General features: G+C 34.3%; 6 protein-coding genes across 6 annotated transcripts; 3 read left to right on the plus strand and 3 right to left on the minus strand.

Moving 5' to 3' along the window:
* Positions 1 to 526: 526 nt before the first annotated feature.
* Positions 527 to 1,612, minus strand: RNJ42_01158 (uncharacterized protein; the record flags this gene model as incomplete). The annotated part of the gene is made up of 1 exon (XM_071051324.1): positions 527 to 1,612. One exon carries the CDS (start codon positions 1,610 to 1,612, stop codon positions 527 to 529), a length of 1,086 nt encoding a protein of 361 aa, XP_070908020.1.
* Positions 1,613 to 3,385: 1,773 nt separating this feature from the next.
* On the plus strand, positions 3,386 to 11,230 carry FMP27 (Fmp27p; the record flags this gene model as incomplete). Its single annotated transcript, XM_071051325.1, has 1 exon — positions 3,386 to 11,230. The coding sequence occupies one exon, from the start codon at positions 3,386 to 3,388 to the stop codon at positions 11,228 to 11,230; it is 7,845 nt and encodes a 2,614-aa protein (XP_070908021.1).
* Positions 11,231 to 12,315: 1,085 nt separating this feature from the next.
* Positions 12,316 to 13,299, plus strand: PDP3 (Pdp3p; the record flags this gene model as incomplete). The annotated part of the gene is made up of 1 exon (XM_071051326.1): positions 12,316 to 13,299. One exon carries the CDS (start codon positions 12,316 to 12,318, stop codon positions 13,297 to 13,299), a length of 984 nt encoding a protein of 327 aa, XP_070908022.1.
* A 946-nt stretch (positions 13,300 to 14,245) lies between these two features.
* Positions 14,246 to 14,884, plus strand: RNJ42_01161 (pyridoxal 5'-phosphate synthase; the record flags this gene model as incomplete). The annotated part of the gene is made up of 1 exon (XM_071051327.1): positions 14,246 to 14,884. The coding sequence occupies one exon, from the start codon at positions 14,246 to 14,248 to the stop codon at positions 14,882 to 14,884; it is 639 nt and encodes a 212-aa protein (XP_070908023.1).
* Positions 14,885 to 15,560: 676 nt separating this feature from the next.
* Positions 15,561 to 16,574, minus strand: NBP1 (Nbp1p; the record flags this gene model as incomplete). The annotated part of the gene is made up of 1 exon (XM_071051328.1): positions 15,561 to 16,574. The coding sequence occupies one exon, from the start codon at positions 16,572 to 16,574 to the stop codon at positions 15,561 to 15,563; it is 1,014 nt and encodes a 337-aa protein (XP_070908024.1).
* A 691-nt stretch (positions 16,575 to 17,265) lies between these two features.
* Positions 17,266 to 19,539, minus strand: RNJ42_01163 (Protein transport protein SEC23; the record flags this gene model as incomplete). Its single annotated transcript, XM_071051329.1, has 1 exon — positions 17,266 to 19,539. The coding sequence occupies one exon, from the start codon at positions 19,537 to 19,539 to the stop codon at positions 17,266 to 17,268; it is 2,274 nt and encodes a 757-aa protein (XP_070908025.1).
* Positions 19,540 to 19,988: the final 449 nt, after the last annotated feature.

Consider the following 19,988-nt stretch of genomic DNA (forward strand, 5'->3'; position numbering starts at 1 on the left):
CGCTTGTGGAAGCACCATATATTATCTTTCCCTTTATGGCTACACCAACACTCAACCAAAATACTAGTCAAGATAGAGTAATATCAATTAGTATTACGTGTTTTGAAACCTTTTACCCTTGTTAATGAATGTAGTATAGCAATAAATACTCGTTTCATTCATCCTGCCGGATATATATAGGAATACGTTGGTTGTGACATAATCAAACTAGTAGTCCGCGGATCGCATTTTGAGGTCAAAACCTAACACTAATTCATTAAAAATTTGAAAAAAAACACAATAAAATCACCAAGTAAAGTAGTGAACGTAATTAAAAATTTAACTTTCTCACATATAAAGGCACAACACATGCTCTTATTTATTTTTTCTTTTTATCATGTCTCCAACTAAACGTAATTTTCTCAATTGACTTGATTTTCCATTTCTATGAATGCCTCCACAAAGGGCAATTCAAAACATAAAATATAATGTCCGTAAACGTAGATTCAAGCATGATACGTTTTGAGAGGAAAATTCCCGTATTGGTCTATTCGCATATATCTAGCAAATATAAGCTATGAAATAATGTATTAACGTCGCGTGCCTCATTAAGTATATTTTCCAAGAAATAAATGAAATTATAACCTAGGCCTCCTATAGTGTAAGAGAGCAAGAATTTATGAAACAAAGCGCCAGTCTGGGCTTTTATGTTTGATGCAGGCACCTGAAGTTTGACTAACGTGTTCCATTTCGATAATAGATTAGGTGGTACTGTTTTGGATGGCTCTAACAAGAAAATATCAGAGAACAGTTTCGCGATATTAAAATTTCCATGGCTGATAATATCGGTGAGGTCAGGGCCGTTATCTTTTGTCAGTTTAGAAGTTATGTTCAAAACTACAATATTCACTTTGTACTCGCGAGTTAAATTACATTCTGAGTTTGGCTTTAACAGTACTATATTCAGCGAGATTTTCTTTACATTTGCCGGTTTGTTATCATTGAGTTGTTCTAATAGTTCTAATAGAGAGTTAAAGTTTTGATTTTCATCTTTATAGTTGGAGATCAGCTCGATAATTCGAGGATAAGTAAATTTCAGTACTCTAGTGATGTCATCCCATACTTTCTGATCCACACTCCCTATATCGTGCAATTTTAACACTAGCAGACTATAGCTAGGAGAGCATACCGTATCAAATATAACTATCGGTCTATCAATGATGACTAACTTGGAAGAATTGAAGCATTGTGGTAGATGTAGATGGAAATTCCTAGTATACCCATCAAGACCACTATTTTTGTCCAAAGCACGCACTATCAATTTGTACACAACCTCAGAGACTCGATTCAATGCCGGCAAATGATCGATGGCCTGGCTTACAACATTACTAAGCAGATAATACCTAAACTTTTTGAACTCTAAGTGTTCATAAAACAGCTCTGGAGATACCGTTGTACACGGGTAATTGATCACAGCAAATGGGAACTCCTTTTTATCATTCGGTTTCCTCTTTTTGGATACCGGATAGATGTCAAATTGTGGTATCTTCTCTGGATCACTATGTCCTTGCAATATAGATGCCGGTCCTACTTGCCGGATAGATTTCCTAATAGGACCAAACTCATCATCCATTTTTTTTTTTATTTTTTTTTATTTTTTTTTACTTTTTTGTGATATTTTAGGTGTGTATATTTTCTCCCTTCCCTCTATCACTCTCCCTTAATTTAAACTTTCTTCTTTGCTCCTCCGTTCCTTTTTCTTTTATGCACTATTTAAAATTTATAATCCAATTGACTTTAGTATTATTACTTGTTGGTATTGATTTAAATTGTTTCTTTAATTTTTTTTTTCAACAAGAAAAGATAGCTTAATACTCTTAATACTAACAAACTGCTGTAGCACCAGTTTTTTTTACTTTCAAAAATGTAAATAAAACATTTTAGCTTGCTTTGATGTCGAAATGTTTTTTTTTTGAATAATCTTGCCCCATTCATCCGGAGTGCGTTCTAATTGCGAAGAGAGGACGAACGTAAATCCTTTTACGAATGAGGGTAACTTATATTTCTGTATTTTTATTTATTTATTATTTAATCTTGCATGACTTCTATACAGTAAAGTCTGTGGCGGGGGTTTCCTAATCGAGACAACCATGCAACATCCTACTCTATGTGTGTGATTGTGTGTGTGTGTTTACCCGCGTTAAGTTATGGTAATGTCCGCCGGTTGAGAATACTGTATGTATCAGTTGTTCATGCATAGCTATTTTTTATACGGGGTGTTGTCTTAGATTTCTATAAGAGATTAAAGAGCGGTGCGACCCTATTTAATTTTTTATTAACGTCTGAGTAATATTCCACGGAACTTGAACCTTAAAAGAAGTTAGAAAGATTGGATTTTCCCACCCTATTCCCCCACCCCTATAATATATATTCTTTTCGATTGCTGTTCTCGACCTCCCGTTCCCTGGATTCTGAGAGGAGGGGGATTATCTCATACTAACAGCAGGCCCGTAGCAGAAAGGGGGGGCAGAAACGAGTGAAGGGCATTCCGAAAAAGATTAAATAAATAAATAAAAAGAAGCTTCGAAAAAAAATTTTTTTTTAAAATGAGAAGGATAACAAAAAAAAAAAAGGGGTGGGGCCGGTCAAAGGATCTGTCCCCGAAATAAAAATTTGATTAAGAAAACACCGCACACACTCAACGATAGAGAGACATACAGACGTAGAACTAGACGTAGAACCAAAGAGGGAGAACCAGGGTTCTTCCTGTTATTCACACCTGTGTACCAAACAGCAAACGTACCATAACAAAAGCTATGTACTACAGCAACGTACCAAACGGCAAACAGCGATAGAATACGACAAATTTCATAAAAGCTGGTACACACAGCGAGCGCTCCTCTGCGAAGGGCTTTATAAGCTTTTTCAATATTCTTTCATGCTTAACTACCATTCTTTGGTTTGTGCCAGGGTTTCTGTGATCCCTTTCTTATTCCGATGATAGAGAAAATAAAAGTAGTAGTGTTAATCTCATGTCTACCCTGTCTCTTCTATATATTTTTTTTATTATTTTTTTTTATTATTTTTTTATTTGGATTGTATACATATATATAAAGAACTACCCTTAGTCAAAAAAACACTTCAAAGAAGAACTTTAGCATTAAGAGCTATATCCACCCCTCTCTGCAGTAGATATTTTGAAAGGCATTTATTCTATTGTGCATTAAAACAAGAATTTTCTTTTCTTATATTCTATTACTATCATTATTTCTTTTGAGAAGGAATATACAGAAGCAAAACAATAGTAAAATTGTATAACAAAAAAAAAAAAATCTATAGAAGAAAAAGAGAAAAGCAAAAAAAAACCACATACAAAAGATTAAATCAAACCAATCAACCAAATTAGATGTGGTCGCTCCGAGATGTCCGAGCAAATGCCACTAATATAGTGCTGGTGGCAATAGCTGCTATAATACTGTTTAAGATTGTTATTCCGGCAGTAACTGGATGGGAAATAGGTTTTATTGACCCAATCAGGCTGAGAGTATGCCATCTGAAGAAGAGAGGCAAGTTTAAGATTAGGTATATACAGATAAATCCATTTAGGAAAGAGATTACAGTGGATGGAGTGACATTGTTGGATATAGGATCCAAATCTAAAAAGGGGAAGGAGAAAAGTAAGCAGGATATTGAGAAAGGAGACAAAGCTAAGGATGTGGAAACTCCTGGAGAGAAAAAGCCTCTTAAGTTTCTTCGCTACATTCCATTAATCAAGAGAATACTGATAGGTTTTAAGTTCAGAGTAAGCGATATCAAGCTTCAGAAACTGGACTTATCTATTGGGGATATTGGGTTGTTTGTCAACACAATCCCGAAGACAGGGCAGCTAAACCTGGAGTTCTTTGTAAGACGTGCTCTGTGGCGCGATGAGATTGTATGTGCTGAATCAATCGTTTCTTTGAAAGCTGACCTTATCACAGACCCTTCTCTACTGAATGATAATAAATTCATCAAAAACATCTTTGTAGACTTTAAATTTGGTGGTATTACCATACCGATGTCATATATTGCAGAGTTGAAACCAAAGAAGGAAGTGGATGTTACTACTTATTTTGAATCTGAAAGATCTGAAAATGAAATCTTAGCAACAAACAAGATGGAAACTGAAGCTGAGAGAGAAAAATGCCAATTTACTGAAGAAGATATCTTTAACACGGTTAACCAAATAGAAGATACTCTTGATAAACTCCGCGATTTTGCAGATCTGATTGCCGATTTTACCATATCTATAGATAAGTTCAAAATTAAAGAGGTTCAAGTAACCCAGCATCCTGTACTTATTCAAATGAACAAATACATGAATTACACCCTATTCTGTTCTAACTTCACCTTCAATGCTACCAAATTCAATAATGACATGCCGGGATTCAAGCTACAGTTCAAGGATGAGGATTCGCCATTTAAGATGAGTATGGCAGTTTCTCGTCTAGATATGTATGTTAACATTAACAGAGTTGATAAAAATATAACGGAAGTTCTAAAACTAGCTGATATTCCTAATGTCACACTATTTGGTGAAACGAATTTACTATCACAAAAGTTTAGAACTTGTGATACCTCTGAATCAGTATCAGAGAATGCTCTTTTCAATATAAAGGGTACTATATCTTCCCCAACTATTGATATTTCCTTGTCCGATTTGTCTTTTGTCAAATCATTCATGAAAAATATCAAGGTCTTTACCAGTACATGTAGTGGTTGTATTTTCAAAAACGAGGTAAGAAAAGAAGAGCAGATGAACAAATCCAAGAGTATTATTAATACCTATTTTGAAACATTCCTACCTTTGATTAACGTTAAAATTAATTTGGAGGATCCTAAGTATATTATTAATCATAAAAACAACCTGATAATTTCAAACGTCTCAGTCCTTATGATCGAATACAAGTCACAATGTAATTTGGTTGCTGTATCAGACAAGAGAAAAGAGATTCAATACGAATCTGTTTGCGACATTGAAATGCTTGATCTGCGTTTATCTCATGTATTCAGAGAAAAAGATTATGAACACGTTATTTTCCAAATCGACAGTATTGCTTTAGACAACAAGATTAAGTTACTCCCAGAGTTAAATTTCTCAACTTATGCAACTGTTGACACTTTTAATTTGGACTTATCGGAACTACCAACTCTAATCATGTTGAGTGAAGTAGTAAAGAATCTAGATGATGAAATATATTCGGTAGAACAATACTACTTTAACGGATTATATGAAAAGTTCTCTTCGGTTATAAAAAATGCTATGGAGACCTGTAAAGTTATCGGGAAAAATCAAGTTGAAAATGAGATCCCATTGAAGGAAGTTATCAATAATTCCCTTCCAGACTTCTTTGATTATTTCGTCCTAACAGTTAGAAATGTTACTGCTACTTTGGGTGCCCGTTCTGTTTTTATGCCTAAAGACAAATTCACATTGCTAGAACCACAAAGTGGTAAAGATTTTGTCGATGGTAAGTTGAGAAAATACTGTAACGAAATAAACAAGTTACAGATTGCATTTTTTGGAAATAAAACTCAGTGGCATAGCAATATCAATGCAGGCCATGTAGGTATGACAAAATCAGGTAATACTGAAAAATATACTGCTTATCAATCTTCAGATTTGGATGACATATCTACTAGTGATGCAACTGAAGTCGAAAGACCATGGAATTTGAACGTTTTAATCGATAAGATCACTTCTACTGTTATTGGAGAATGCCCACAATTAAGTGATAAGCTAACAGTCAAAACGGTGGCACGTGTTAGTGTTGTTTCTGTTAAAGTATTCCCTGAAACCGACTTTTATGAAACTACGGAAGCCCCCAGGGTTATTGTTCAATTGGAAAATAAATCTGTCAAAGCTATCATTTCATTGATGAATATATTTTTAATATTATCTGGTATTCATACCTTACATCAAATTTTTGGAAATGCAATGGAAGAACAAAATGGGCCATCTAAAGCCAAAGAGTTTTTTCTTGCAATGTCTAAAGTAAAAAAGAAATCTGCTGCCAAAAGAATCAGATGGTCGGATTTAAAATCAATGCTAACAATTAATATGTTGTCAGAATACTATGAACAAATATTTATTTTACCGAATGATCTGAGAACTGCATTAGAGTTCAATAACTCCTTCTTAACTGTTAGAAATGTCAATGATATATCATTCACCGGTGACTATTTTAGAACCTGTATTGAATCACCCACAGTAAAGAATTATTGGGTTAGATTGATTAGCATTGTTAAGTTCAATGTAGCTGCTGATCTCAAATCCTTGAAAAAACAGCCTAAAATGAAATTCGATGAATTGTTTGAGGATTCACCTGGTATAACGTTAGAAAATGAGTCTTGGCATTTTTCTATTCCATATGATTTTGAAATGTTTAGAATATTTGATAATTTCTCCACAATTGCCAAAACTATGAAACAGTTAATTCACTCATTCAAAACTGGTAGCAGTGATCTTATCATATTTTCTAAGCCTGTTAAAACACCTTCTTTACCTAAAATTAAATTGAAATCCAAACGTATGCTATTCAGTGTCGATGATGATCCATTTGAATCTGAATTAAACACTATCTTCCAAGTAGGGTTACAGGAGCAAAAAGAAAGATTGGAGAAACGAAAAGAATTCGATGAGCAAGCTTTGAGAAAGCTTCATGGTTCTAAGAAAGCTTCTGGAATGTGTGGAGATTCGGTAGAAGATATTATTCTTAAAAGGAAAATTAAGTTATCTAAAAAGAATATTCCAGATCAATTAATAAATAAGGACATGCCTCTAATCAGTACCCCTTTCAATATTGATGGTAAACAAAATAAGAAGAAACATACGGAGGAAATGATATCTAGTGACCTGGAATCTGAATATGAAGCTCTACAAGAAAACATTTCACACTCTTGGATTGAGCGTATTAGGAAAATAAGAGCTAAACAGAATACTGAATTTAAAAATAACTTCGAGTACATTTGGGGTCAAATCGACTACTCGAAACTTCCTCCAGATATCAACAAGAAGGTTTTAAGTTTCACTAGCAACCCATTTTTGATGAACTTAATCATAGAGGGTATTGATGTTGACATATTAACGCCAAAGTGTGGTGTACAAAATATACCAGATTTTCTACATAAGATCGGTAAAGGAATACCTAAGGACACAGAATATTCAATTATGGTACCGATGTACCTCGACGCAAAATTCAGTGAAATTAGATGGCATCTAAGAGATTATCCTTTACCATTTATTCATATGCCACCTCTTTTACCATCTCAGTCTCGAGAGACTACTTCAATTAGGATACATGGTGACTTCATGGTTACTGAAGATATGATATATTCTCAACAGGAACTGAGAACTGTATTTGTACCATTAGTACCCTCAATCATTGTTGAGAACCAGGACAAATTCTACTCTCTTCTAGTGCCAAGAACCATGACAAGTATAAAATTATACACTGATTTACAATTTGATCTTCACTCAAAGGATACCCTACTAGTTACATGGGGTGGTTCATACTCACCGGCTATTCAACAAGTTATGCAATGTTTCGATAATTTCTCCAAACCTCCACTAGATCCTTCCATGAAGACCGGTTTTTGGGATAAGATTAGATATATTTTCCATGCAAGAGTTAATATCAATCTAAAGAACAATGGTAAATTTGAAATTGCTTTAAAAGGTTCCAAGAGTCCTTACAAAATTGCTGGTCAAGATGCTGGTTTTATTATTGGGTTTGAGGAAGGAGTACAAATAGTTTGTAATCCTGATGATAATCCGAAAAACTTCCTAAGTTGTACAGCTGACAGAGTCCACTTCAGTATTCCAAACTATTTTGCTAAACCTTTACTAGTATGGTCCCGTCCTAGTAGTGATAGTGTTTTCATAGCGAACCAAGTTGATACCAATTTACAGGATTCTAGTTCTTTCTATTATCTATTGGATTTGGAACATAAAATTAATCAAGCTTCCGATATCAATACTATGAAGTTGGCCTATATTGAAAAAACTGGTATTAAGTTAACAGGTGGTATGAAATTAGCGCTCGGATTCGTTTTTGAGAGGTTGGTTCCAGGTACCAATAACAGGACTTTCGATTGTAGAGACCATTGGGATGTTAGACTATGTAATCCAATTTATGTTTCTGATTTGAAGAAGCACGACTCTTTCAGTAATTATAGGAGTGATTTTATCCATCTATCGTTGGTATTGACATCAAAATCTGAAAATGCTTATAATGCACTACAATTAAGTCCTAAAAGTTTAAGAACGTTCTTTAGCTGGTGGAAAATGTTTAGCGGTAACTTCCCTGTAAGAAGAGGTCCCTTATTTGGCTTACAAAGTATTGCTCCTAAATTTGGGGAACACTTAGCAACAATGTCTTACTCTGCTGATGTTTCACCACTATACATTACTCATATGTATCATAATTTGGATGCTGAAAATATTATGAAGAAAAGCTTCCTGGATGTTGCTGAGTATGCAGGTATCAAGGCTAGAGTAGACCGTTTTATAATGGATTTGCATCAAAGAAAAGAAACATTCACGGAATACCAAGAAGAACTTGATAGAACTAAAAAGGTGACAGCTATGAAATTCTTGGAAGGTGCAGTATCAACATATGATATCGATATTAGAGCAGTACATGGTATATTCACGGCACTTGAATACATTGAACAAAGAGAAGATGCTGTGTATGAAATCCATGATAATAACATGCAATGGATTGATTTGACTGATTTCCAAGAAGCATTTTATGTTGATACTGATAATTATCTACCTAATATCAAAATTCTACCTATGTTGTTTGCTAATAAATTCTCCTATAAGAAGAGAGCAAGTTATGGTGATAAGTTCCAGGTCGACCCTAACAACTTCAACCCAATTGAACCATTCGACAATGCTCATTCCCATAAATGTGTTTTGAGGGAACCGTTTAAAGCTAACTTTGGTGTTATAGAGAACAGACTGGAGAGTTTACAACAATTGGAAGCCTCCATTAAGGCAGATTGCGATAAAGATAATGAACACAAGCACGATTATGATAAATATGTCAATCAGGCATCGTTAAGTGTTAAAAACGTGGAAGCACTTCTAGAAGATCTACAGATTATGAATGGAGTGAAGGACAAACCAGCCGGTAGCAGTGGTTACCATTACCCAGCAGTTGAATTAATTCAAGACACTAATTCTGAAGGATTCGAGAACAAGTACTATGTACAGAATATGTTATTGAAATGGAATGAGGCTGTTAGAGACATTGCTTTTAAATTTTTACATTTTGCTAATTTGACAAATCAATTTATGTCACTCTCCTCACATAAAAGTGAAAGAACGTTCAATGATATAATACAACAACGTCTGCAAAGAGAACAACGCTCTGACGATGAAAGTAATGCATCTGCAATTGAAAGAGTGAAGTCAGAAGTAGAATTCGAAAACAATAGTGATGCTGATATCCTCAAGACCGCTCTTTTGAATATGTTTGAAGAAACCTTATCCGAACTTGGAACAAATATTGGGCACAAAGTATGGAATAATCATTTCGTACAGTTTAATTGTCCTCAAATTCAGTTTGTCAGTGATGAAGATCCCGACATCAGTGTGTTAGTCTCTTCACCAACAATATTATTAAAGGTAGTTTCATTTGATGAAGATACTCAAGAAAATGTGGATAATACGTTCTTGAAACGTTATGGTTTCTTTATGTCAAATGCTAATGCATTTATATTCCACCGGAAGAAAATGGGTAAATATCCGGAGCTTGTGTTTGATGCAAGCTTATATGGTCAAGATAAAGGCGCCGATTGGCCACCATGGCTTGGTGTTGAAGTCTCTTTTGATCCAACACCATTAAAGAAGTTTGCCCTAATAGATAATTTCTCAGCTTTTACCTATATCCAGAAATTATTACCATTCTCACCTATGTATGATAATATCAAGGACAGTATTGAAAATAAAATCTCTGGTTTCTTACCAACTATCAATATCGCCGCTACTTCTAGGGACTTTTTGGCGGCCTATAAAATTATTGCCAACTTGGTGTTGTATGTTGAACCTTACAATAAAGCTCTTAAGAGACAAATCGAGGCCGTATCTTTGGCATTAGACTTAGATGATACCGACAAACTGAAGGCAGCAGTAGCTAGTTTGGCGAATACTGAAAGGGTTCTTGATAGAGTCGTTCGAGAATTCATTTTCAGGAGAAGACTGTTAAAGGATGTTGATATGATCGACTTATCTAACGTTTACAATGAGCGTATGAACCAACTCTTAAGAATGTATATTATCATGAAGGTATTTACCGAGAGCAATAGGAATGAAAATGATTGCACGATATTCTGGGACTTCAAGATTAAGGAAATAAGGTTGCACATGTTACATAATAACAGTAAACCATTTATGGATATTATTGTCCAAGATGTCAACTTCCAAAGATTGCTAACAGATACTGGTTACACGGATAATATGGCAACAGTAAAGACAATGCATGTTTACAATAAAGATAAAGATGCAGCTTACCATGATCTGCTTGCGCCATGTCCACCAAAGCATATCAATGAATCTAGACTAGCTGAGCAACCTATTGTTGCCCTCAGATGGGGTGTTGAAAAGCCTGTTGGTGGTATCAGAATATTCAAGACAGTCAGTACAAATATAACAGGAATAAGTGTTAAATTGGAAGAAGAAACTATTAACCGTATCGTGCAATGGCTATCATTAGAAGATTTGAAGAATGTTACCTTAGATGATGATGATAATGATAGTAGGGCCGACACTGACAGTAGTTCTAGTTTCTCTGTTGGAAAAGATAACAAAATTCGTATTTCTGGCACAAAGGATGTTGATATCATGATGAAGAGATCCACAAGTTACATAACTATTGAAAATATGTTGATAAACAGCTTCAAACTAAATATAAGCTTCAAGGGTAAAGGTAAGTTGAGACTTGCCAATGTGACTGATTTCTTGTTTACTTTCCCAACGTTACTATTTGAAAATCAGACCATGACTTTATCTGACATGATGGTGAAAATAAAGAATATTCTGATCAAAGTGTTATTGAAACACACAGGTAAGTTCCTAGGCACAAAGTTTAAACACCACCCATCACCATCATTAAGCCTGCCTAGTAACGGATCGCCATTAAAGCAGATAACGAGTTTTTCCAGTAAAAATGAAAGCAAGGAATCACAGCCCGATACGTTGATTTGAATTAAATAGTCCTAAGGAAAAGCATATTCTGTTTACCCAATTATGTACAATAATCTATGCTAATACAAAGTTAGTTTTTTATTATTTATTAGTATTATAGATAGTCTCTACACTTCAATAATAAATTTCATAATAAATAAAAATGCAGTGTTGTTACGGTACCATAAACTACAAAAGTTAATCGCACTTGCACTTAATATATTATGTTATTGATTATTGGAAAATTTGTACTCGAGTGAGGACGCAGTTAAGGACAAACGGGGAATGTAATGTTCTGAACCTATAGTTCACTCACATGACTATATCCTTCAATATTATTTTCTAGTAGTCTCATTACAGCTTTGAATATGAATGAGAAATAAGAACAAAAGAGAACCCTAAAAATATTAAGTTAGGGTTCGCAAATCCTTTCTCCATTCTCGCTTACCCTTTTTTTCTACGGTATTTTATCTGTAGAACGCATTCTTTTTTTTGTGAGTTTCTTTGTTTTCTTATAATTTCTTTCTAGGGTTTTTTTCTACTGTAGTTTCTTAGGGTTTTAACTGGATATTGCTAGCAGAAGTGGATTTCTATGAGGGAAACATCGAAGAAGCTAACAGGAGTTACAAAACAACTTTTTGCAATAAGTAGGAAGTCGAGGAATGGGGAAGGGGAGGAAAAGAGACCAACAACAAGTAACTTGAGCTTTATTATAGGATCTTGTTTAATTATATGGACCAGTAAGTAAAACTGGAATTTATTTAAAGAACACGGCGAGTGTGTTTTTGTATTTGTTCTAAGTGAAATACGACAACAAAACAAAGCAGCAGGAAACTGTTTCCCTAATTTTGATATTAAAAATTTAGTGTAAAGGTTTTATTGCTTATTTTTCTGGAGAGATAAACAAGTTCATATAAAATTACAAGTCTACTTCAATTGATTTGATCTCAGAATTAAAATATACCAATTCAAAATTTTCTTTCTGCGCTGCCCAAAGTGAATAGGTAAGGACACAGACTAATATATATACATATAAAAGAATATAAAAAATCAAAGCAAGAACAATCAAAAAACTAATATAGAACAATAATAATCGAGATTTAGCAATGGAGAATCAATTGAAGACTGGTGATCTAGTATTATGCAAGGTTGGTTCTTTTCCACCTTGGCCTGCGGTGGTATTCCCACAACGATTGCTCCGAAAGGACGTGTATAAGAAGAAGAAAAATAATTGCGTTGCGGTATGTTTTTTGAATGATGTTACGTATTATTGGGAACAACCACATAGATTAAAACCTCTAACCAAAGAGATTATTAATGATTATTTCTCCAGGAGTCATAAAACTAGTAGTCAACGTGACTTGCTAGAAGCATATAAACAAGCTGACAGTTTTGAAGATTTCAGATCCTTTGTGGAAGAGAGGTTCTCGGAAGAGGATAGAACTGACGAATTACGTAACGAGGAAAGTCAAAATGGACCATTAACTGCTGGGGAAGATCCTTTCTGGTCAGAAATAAAATCCAACAATAAAAGAACCCACTCAGAGAGTAGTACTTCACAAGAAAATGGGAAAAATACCAAGAAAAGAAGGAAATCAAGCACCACCACTGTTAAGGATAGTAAACTTGCAAAAAATGATATTGCCAAACAAAATAACGGTGAGAAGAAAAAAAACAACAAGCTAGATCGAAACAGAAGAGAAGAAATTTCTTTATTATTCAGAAGACGCATACAAAAAAACTTAATTCAAAGGGACGGGCCTCCCACCGATATGGAAATAAAGGAATCTCATAAACTATTAAATAAAATCAAAGAAAATTTAAACAATAAACCTCCTTTTTTCGACCTTGATACACTGAGAACTAGCAAACTTCACAAACTGTTCAAAGCAATTGTTAATGTGGAAGAATTGAAAGAATTTCATCCTATCTGTAAAGAAATTTTGATCCATTGGTCAAATATGATAACAACACTGAAAGTTGAAAAGGCACAAAAGCTAAATAAGAGCAACGTTTCCGAAAATAAGACAATACCCATAGATGGGGAAAGTGATGTTACTAGTAAAGAATTAGAAAATGGTACACAATAACACCGATCTTGTTCTAGGATAGGTCGACAAAAGTTATAATATTTGCCAAAACGGCCAAGCGTCGCATTTTACACTGACCTCAACAATCTCCACTAAATGCGTACAAAGCTATTGGAGTATAAGGAAATGTTATTGAATTATTGTTATTTTTTGTTGGCCTCTATTTCCTTTTTGATCTTCATCAAAAGAAGACAACTTTTAATATAGCGTGAAGAGTACTCGAACTATTATTATAACATCGCCACGTTACCTAATACTAACAAACAGTCTACTTGAAGGCTGAAATTGCTTCTTCTAAAATATGATCTAATTTTAACAACCAATTGTAAAACAAAACTACGCCATCATTATTTGTTAAAAAAGCATCAAGAAAAATAGAAGAGAAAAAGTGTTTCAAACAACTTAATTGTGCTATATCTATTGTTACTTACTGATCAAGAGGATAAATAAAGTTGTTGTAATTGGATTCAATAACGGAGCGAAACTGGAGAGAACCTACAGTATTTCATGTGTTCGAAACACCAAAAGTTTCCCACACTGTTATAATATCGCTCATCAAATGTTTTTGGCATAACCAGACATTATTGAAATATGTAATTTTTAGACTTTATCTACAGTAAATAGTTTATTTTTATTCAATACTCTTTATGAGAGCTATAACAAGTAGCCCTCTTTTATTGTAAAGGAAACTAAAACCATTAATATCTGGACAGATTCATCAATTTTGGTTATTACTTAGCACATAATACATACACCTAAATTTTAGCGAGCTTTTTTTATTAAAGAAAAAAGGTTATTTGCTACAAGATTTTGTACCCTCACCAACATAATCAACTACACAAAGGGGAATATCCTTTTATAGAATCATACTTTCTTTCTATGTTACTATAACCTATATAAAACTGGCTTTTATTACTTTGACTCACTTCAATAAGTATTATAATAAATGGCTACAAGCGAATTTCCTGCAGAACTCCGAAACCTTATTAAATCCTCCAAATATGTGCATGTCGCCACCTGTTCGAGAGATCATGTCCCATCAATATCTCTGATGAATTATGCATATTTAACTAACGAACAACTATACCACCGACAACCTAATGAAGTTAATGAACTACCGAGTACTTTAGATAAAGCGAATGATGACAATAATGGCTATATAATATTTGCTACTTTTGATGACACTGAAAAAATAGAAAATATAAGGCACAATCCAGTTGTTTCATTATTATTTCACGATTGGATAACAGCCAACAATCTCTCGATCAGAAAGGGGAGTACCAGTGGTATTACTGTTGATGATTCAGGGGCTGTAAAAAGTTGTTATCCTCATAACAATAATGTTGCAAATGTTTTAGATGGCTTGAATCAATATGAATTAGGACAAATAAGTGCTACTGTAAGAGGTTATGCAAACATTATAATACCCGATACAGAGGAGTCACACTACTACATGCAAGTTTTATTGGGAACCAATCCAGACGCTGATATATTTATTCTAGCTGAAAACGCTGTAATTGTAAAAGTTAGAATGATATATGCAAAAGTTTCAGATAACGAGAACAACGTTGATATTATAAATTAATATAATAATATATAAGTCAGATTTTAGCAGTTAATTATAGATGCTGATTTTATGTCAATCAAACGACGCTACGAAATGATTTGTAATCAACCAGTACTTATCAAACCTTTATAATAGAACTTATAAAATTTTACGAACATATAATAATGACAATAATTTTGTGTATATATTAAATTTGTCGGAATTTGTTTCAAGAATAACTGTTGTGTCTGAATCCACACCAAGATAACACCTTGGAGTCAACAAAGTACTTGCACTCAGAAATAACAGTATCCAACTACTAATGTTAACGGAAGAATGTGACAATTTAAAGTTCTCGTCTCAGCACTGAGGTTAAATAATGTTTTTACCAGATGGTTTAAAAATGCCAGTTTATTCCCACCTTATAATCCCATAATGAAAATCCCAATTAACATTGATAAATACGTAAAATATATGTAAGTATTCTTTCAGTCTTTGAAAAAAGCTAATATATCAATCTGACCACCCGAAAGATAATAGAATAATAACAATTCTAATACTAATAACAAAAACACACCCTACTCATAACTGTAGAAAAATGTAGTAAAACAACAAGGTCATAACAAAATATTTGGGGTGTACAGAGTTTTTTATGCTATAGACAGATGTGGAAATAACAATAAAATAACTGATCAAAGACCGAATAAATAAATATTTATGAGGAATACCTTGAATAGTCTATCCGTACCGGAGATAATGAAGGATCTACTTTATCCTGCGCAAGGAGTTCTGTTTCTGGCAGCTTTGGATATTTATTATAGAAGTTCGATATGTCTTTAGTAGGTGAATCAACAACATCATCTGTATCACCTTTATGAGCTGCAATGGGTCTCCTTACAGGGCTAGATGTAAAGAGCGGATTAACAGTCCTTCTAGGTGAGGGTGATAATTCCCTTTCGGGTAACACATTCTCCTTTTGAAGATTTTTGATATCTCTTCTTGATTTTAAGTAAGCATCATCAATGTTAGCTTTATCTAAGGCCTCTTGAAGCAGTACATTCATCTCCTGGCTATATCTTAACGTCTCTTTAACCGATTTGAGCTCATCTTCTGTATTTGTCAGCTTATCCCTAACGTACTGATACTTTCTGTATAGAAGCTTATACCGATCTTCATTAATATCCTCTTCAAAAATTTCGTTATTTCTTTTAGGTTGCCTACTTTTTCTTAATTCTCCTATTAGTTTTTTATTATAGTCAAGTTCCGTAACCTTTTTCTTAAAAGCCTCACTTTTCAGTATTCTCTTCTTAATGTATTCATTATCGTTTATACCAGCATGATGTATATTTGCTATGTTATTCAGATCAACGCTAGCCATTGACATTAAGGTCTGATCCTCATTTGAAAACACTGATTTTATAGCCTTAAAAATATTTGATGATCTACTTCTCTGTCTTTCTTTTTGCTGATATTCAGGATTATAATATTTTTTATTCAAACTTGGTTTATTGACTTTTCCTTCATGTCTATTTGTTTCACCCACCATCAACCTCCTTCTCTTAGCTCTCGTTAATCTTGATGAATCTCCGCTTTTATTGATACTATTTCTATCTATTAACCTTCCCTTTCTCGATCTTCTTTTTATTTCATCTAAAGAACCGTAATCGTGCTTACGACGATCATTGTTACCAATTAATCTGGAAACAACACGATGTATTTCTTCGAACATATCTCTTTCTTCGTGAGGTAATTATTGAAATGTATTATCACACTAAAACAAATATGACTTCTCAATTCTATCACTATTTCTCCAATATTATTCAACTGATACTAAATGAATAGCTCCTAAAATACCTAATAACCCAATATAGTGTATATAATTAAACTGAAATCATCAGAAGGAATCCCTACTCATTATTATGCGGAGATAATTATTCAGCAAAGATTGACGGACATCGAAAGGTAAACACGCCTTTGGGACATCGCCAATGTTTATTTTAAAGGATTTTTTTTGATTTCGCGTAACGTCACGTGATAAAGAAATATTTTTATGTTTAATTTATCGCAATGACATGATTTAGTAAGATTATCAGCCAGGTAGTTGGAAGCTGCACGCCTGACAACGTTATTATTCTGATTATAGTTTGCATTATAGCTTCTCTAGTTTATTCAGGGTCTTGTTTATTTAACATAATAAAAAGGTAAGTTAATCAACATTAGTACATTATTTGGTGAACTACTATTTAATATGGGACTACGAAACAAATTAATAAAACCGTTTGTATGTAAATTATTTAAGTAATGGTCATCGGAAAAACCACGTTCATGATCGTTTGTTATAGAGGTGGCGATTACATATAATTACAGAACGAAGGAATTAATCATTACCGAGCATTTATTTCTTTGAAATAGTCATGTCATTATGGTTGACCACTAACTGTCACTTGCTGTAGATGAGCCATGAAGTTTTGCAACGAAACATCATCGGTCAATACAATAGTGGATCCTCCACGAGCCATATCTTGATAGTTGTCGGAAGGATTTAACTTAGAAAGCAAAAATCTTGCTTGGGAACCACCTGCTTCTGTATCAATAAATCTTGGTAATGGGAATCTATCAACTAGTAGTTCAGCAGCCTCGACCTTAGGTTCTTCCAATAGAGCCTTGAAGTCGGCATATTGAGGGTCATCTTGATAACCAGCCTTTCTCCATTGAGCAATTTGTTCACCATGATAGATTAAAATAAAGAAGAAAGTATCCAACAACAGAATAGTGTTTGGTTTCACAGAAATGGAGTCAAGAAGAACTGGTTGTGGATCCTCTTCCATGGAGAAAGATGTCAACGTAGGCTGAATCATAATTAAGGAGTTGGTTGTGTCTTCTCTCGTAAATATATGTCTGTAAAATGCAGTTTCATCAGGTGAGTTGTTGAAAACACTTAAAAATTGAGATCTCCTTAAGTAGTACGTGAACTGTGGATATAAGGAGAAGTTTGGTGCCAATCTGAAGGAAGCTGGATCATCTTTATTATAATCTGCATACTTTTGACAAAGTTTGATCAAAGTTCTATCCAACCATCTGATAACATCGGCTCCATCATCAGTTTCAGCCTTAAACACAGCAATTCTAGCCATCAATACAGCAGCTGCCTCCTGATCAAAAGAGGCAGCAATAGCAGGTGTACCAAATGGTAATAATTGATTTGCGACAGTAGTAACTCTTACACGGTTAGTACCGGAGGCATGTTGATATTGTGTGATGAACTGAGTGTATGCTAAATTGGCTCTATCACCAGTAATAGGAGCAACCGCACCAGTATTAGCAATCTCGAAGAATATACCATATGTATGGTTTGGCGATAATGCAGACATTTTCCATACTGAGGTACCACCAATACCAATTTCTGTATCACTAATGTTTGTAGCATCAGTTTTCTTAACAGCTGAAGCATGGCCAATTAAACCTTGCAACTTTAAGTCCTTACTAGTTTTCACAGCCATATTACCATTAAAGGCCATAGTCAAATAACCTTCCTCATCTTTAGAAAATAATCTCAAATATGACTGCTTGAAAATGGCAGTCGAGAAGGCATCAGTCAAAAGCAAGACACCACCAGTGGAGTCTGTCATTTTCTGCATTTCAGACATACCTACTTGATCATAACAACCTGCAAAGACATCCACAGTATGACCATTCTCTGCAACCCTCTCGGCAATAGCATTGTAGAACTTACAAGCCTTCTTATAGTGAGGGGCACGATCAGAATCTATATCATGATGGGATCTAATAGGATCCTTTAATTCAGAGTTAACAATCAAACCTGGGGTAATAGTACCCGGACCTGCAGCAAATAAGATAATTCTAGAGGCAACATTCTTGTAACAACCTTGCAGCAACAAAGAGGCAATGTTTAGAGCGGAACCAGTGGCTCTTAAAGGTCTATGACCAGTTGGAACAGACCACTGATCCGGCGTCATATTTTCAAGTAGTTGATTCAATTTGAATTCAACTTGTTCTAGAGGCAAAAAGAAACGGTTCAAAGACAATGGCGTAATCTTACCATTTGCCAATGGAGCCATAGTGTTACTAGGCTTTTGGCCAGTTAACATCTCAACTAATTGATCGAAGTGGTATTCCCTATCACCTCTGAAAACATTACATCTCTCGATAACATCACAGGACAAGTCATGAAGCTGGACAACATTTCCGTAAGTAATTAAACCAACTAGGGCATTTGGAGGCAATAAAGATAAGGAAGTGATCATAGACTCCTTTAATGCGTCCAAGTTTTCTTTCTCAGCTGTGATATCGACAACGAAAAAGAAGATAGGAGGAATTTGCACTGGCTTGTTGGTGATATACTCAACGGTAGTTTGTTGCAACTCAACTGGCATGTTCTCCTGTGTCATGTTAGCGTACTGTGGAGGTAGATGGTTCCTTGAGTTACAGATAGGACAAGTCCAGGAGCTGGATCTTGGATCAATTGCACAGTAAGGGTTTAAGATAGCCTTACATTGAGGACCAGCACAAACAACCGGGTTATAAGATGCAATTTGCAAGTCCTCGATCTCCTTCAATGGAGTATACAAACAACCAACAGGAACAACATTCTTACTAGCATCCGTCTTGGAAGAAGGAAACACATTCCAAGAGAAACGGACACCATTCAGATCTTCATTGGTTTCAAAATCCATCTTCTTATATTATTATTATGAAAGATCAATTAGGTTTCTTTATCTTTTTTTTTTTATATGTCAACCTTAAACGATGGACCAATTAAGAGAAAAAAAGACTAAATACCTGAGTTATATCTCTTTAATTTTTTCTTTTAAAAATCCTTATATTGTTAATCAATTAAACAATGAATAGAGTTAATATAAAATACTTTTCTCAATATGAAATATTCCTTTAATTTAACAAGCTATCTTCAAAAATAAATATATATAAATAGGCAGTTGATTGTTGGTGGTGTAGTCCCCGTTTCCTTCCTCGACGTTTAAAACACGGCAACTTCTCTCTCTGTCTGCGCTCACCGAAAAAAAACTCAAATTGAAAAACAAATAACAACACACACACACTATACACATTATATACGAACCATCATATGATACATTCATTATTTACGTACCACCATGTAATACAG

The sequence above is a fragment of the Nakaseomyces bracarensis genome (assembly GCF_045282275.1).
Source record: "Nakaseomyces bracarensis strain CBM3 chromosome Unknown Scaff5_0, whole genome shotgun sequence".
In the NCBI taxonomy this organism is placed as follows: Eukaryota; Fungi; Ascomycota; class Saccharomycetes; order Saccharomycetales; family Saccharomycetaceae; genus Nakaseomyces; species Nakaseomyces bracarensis.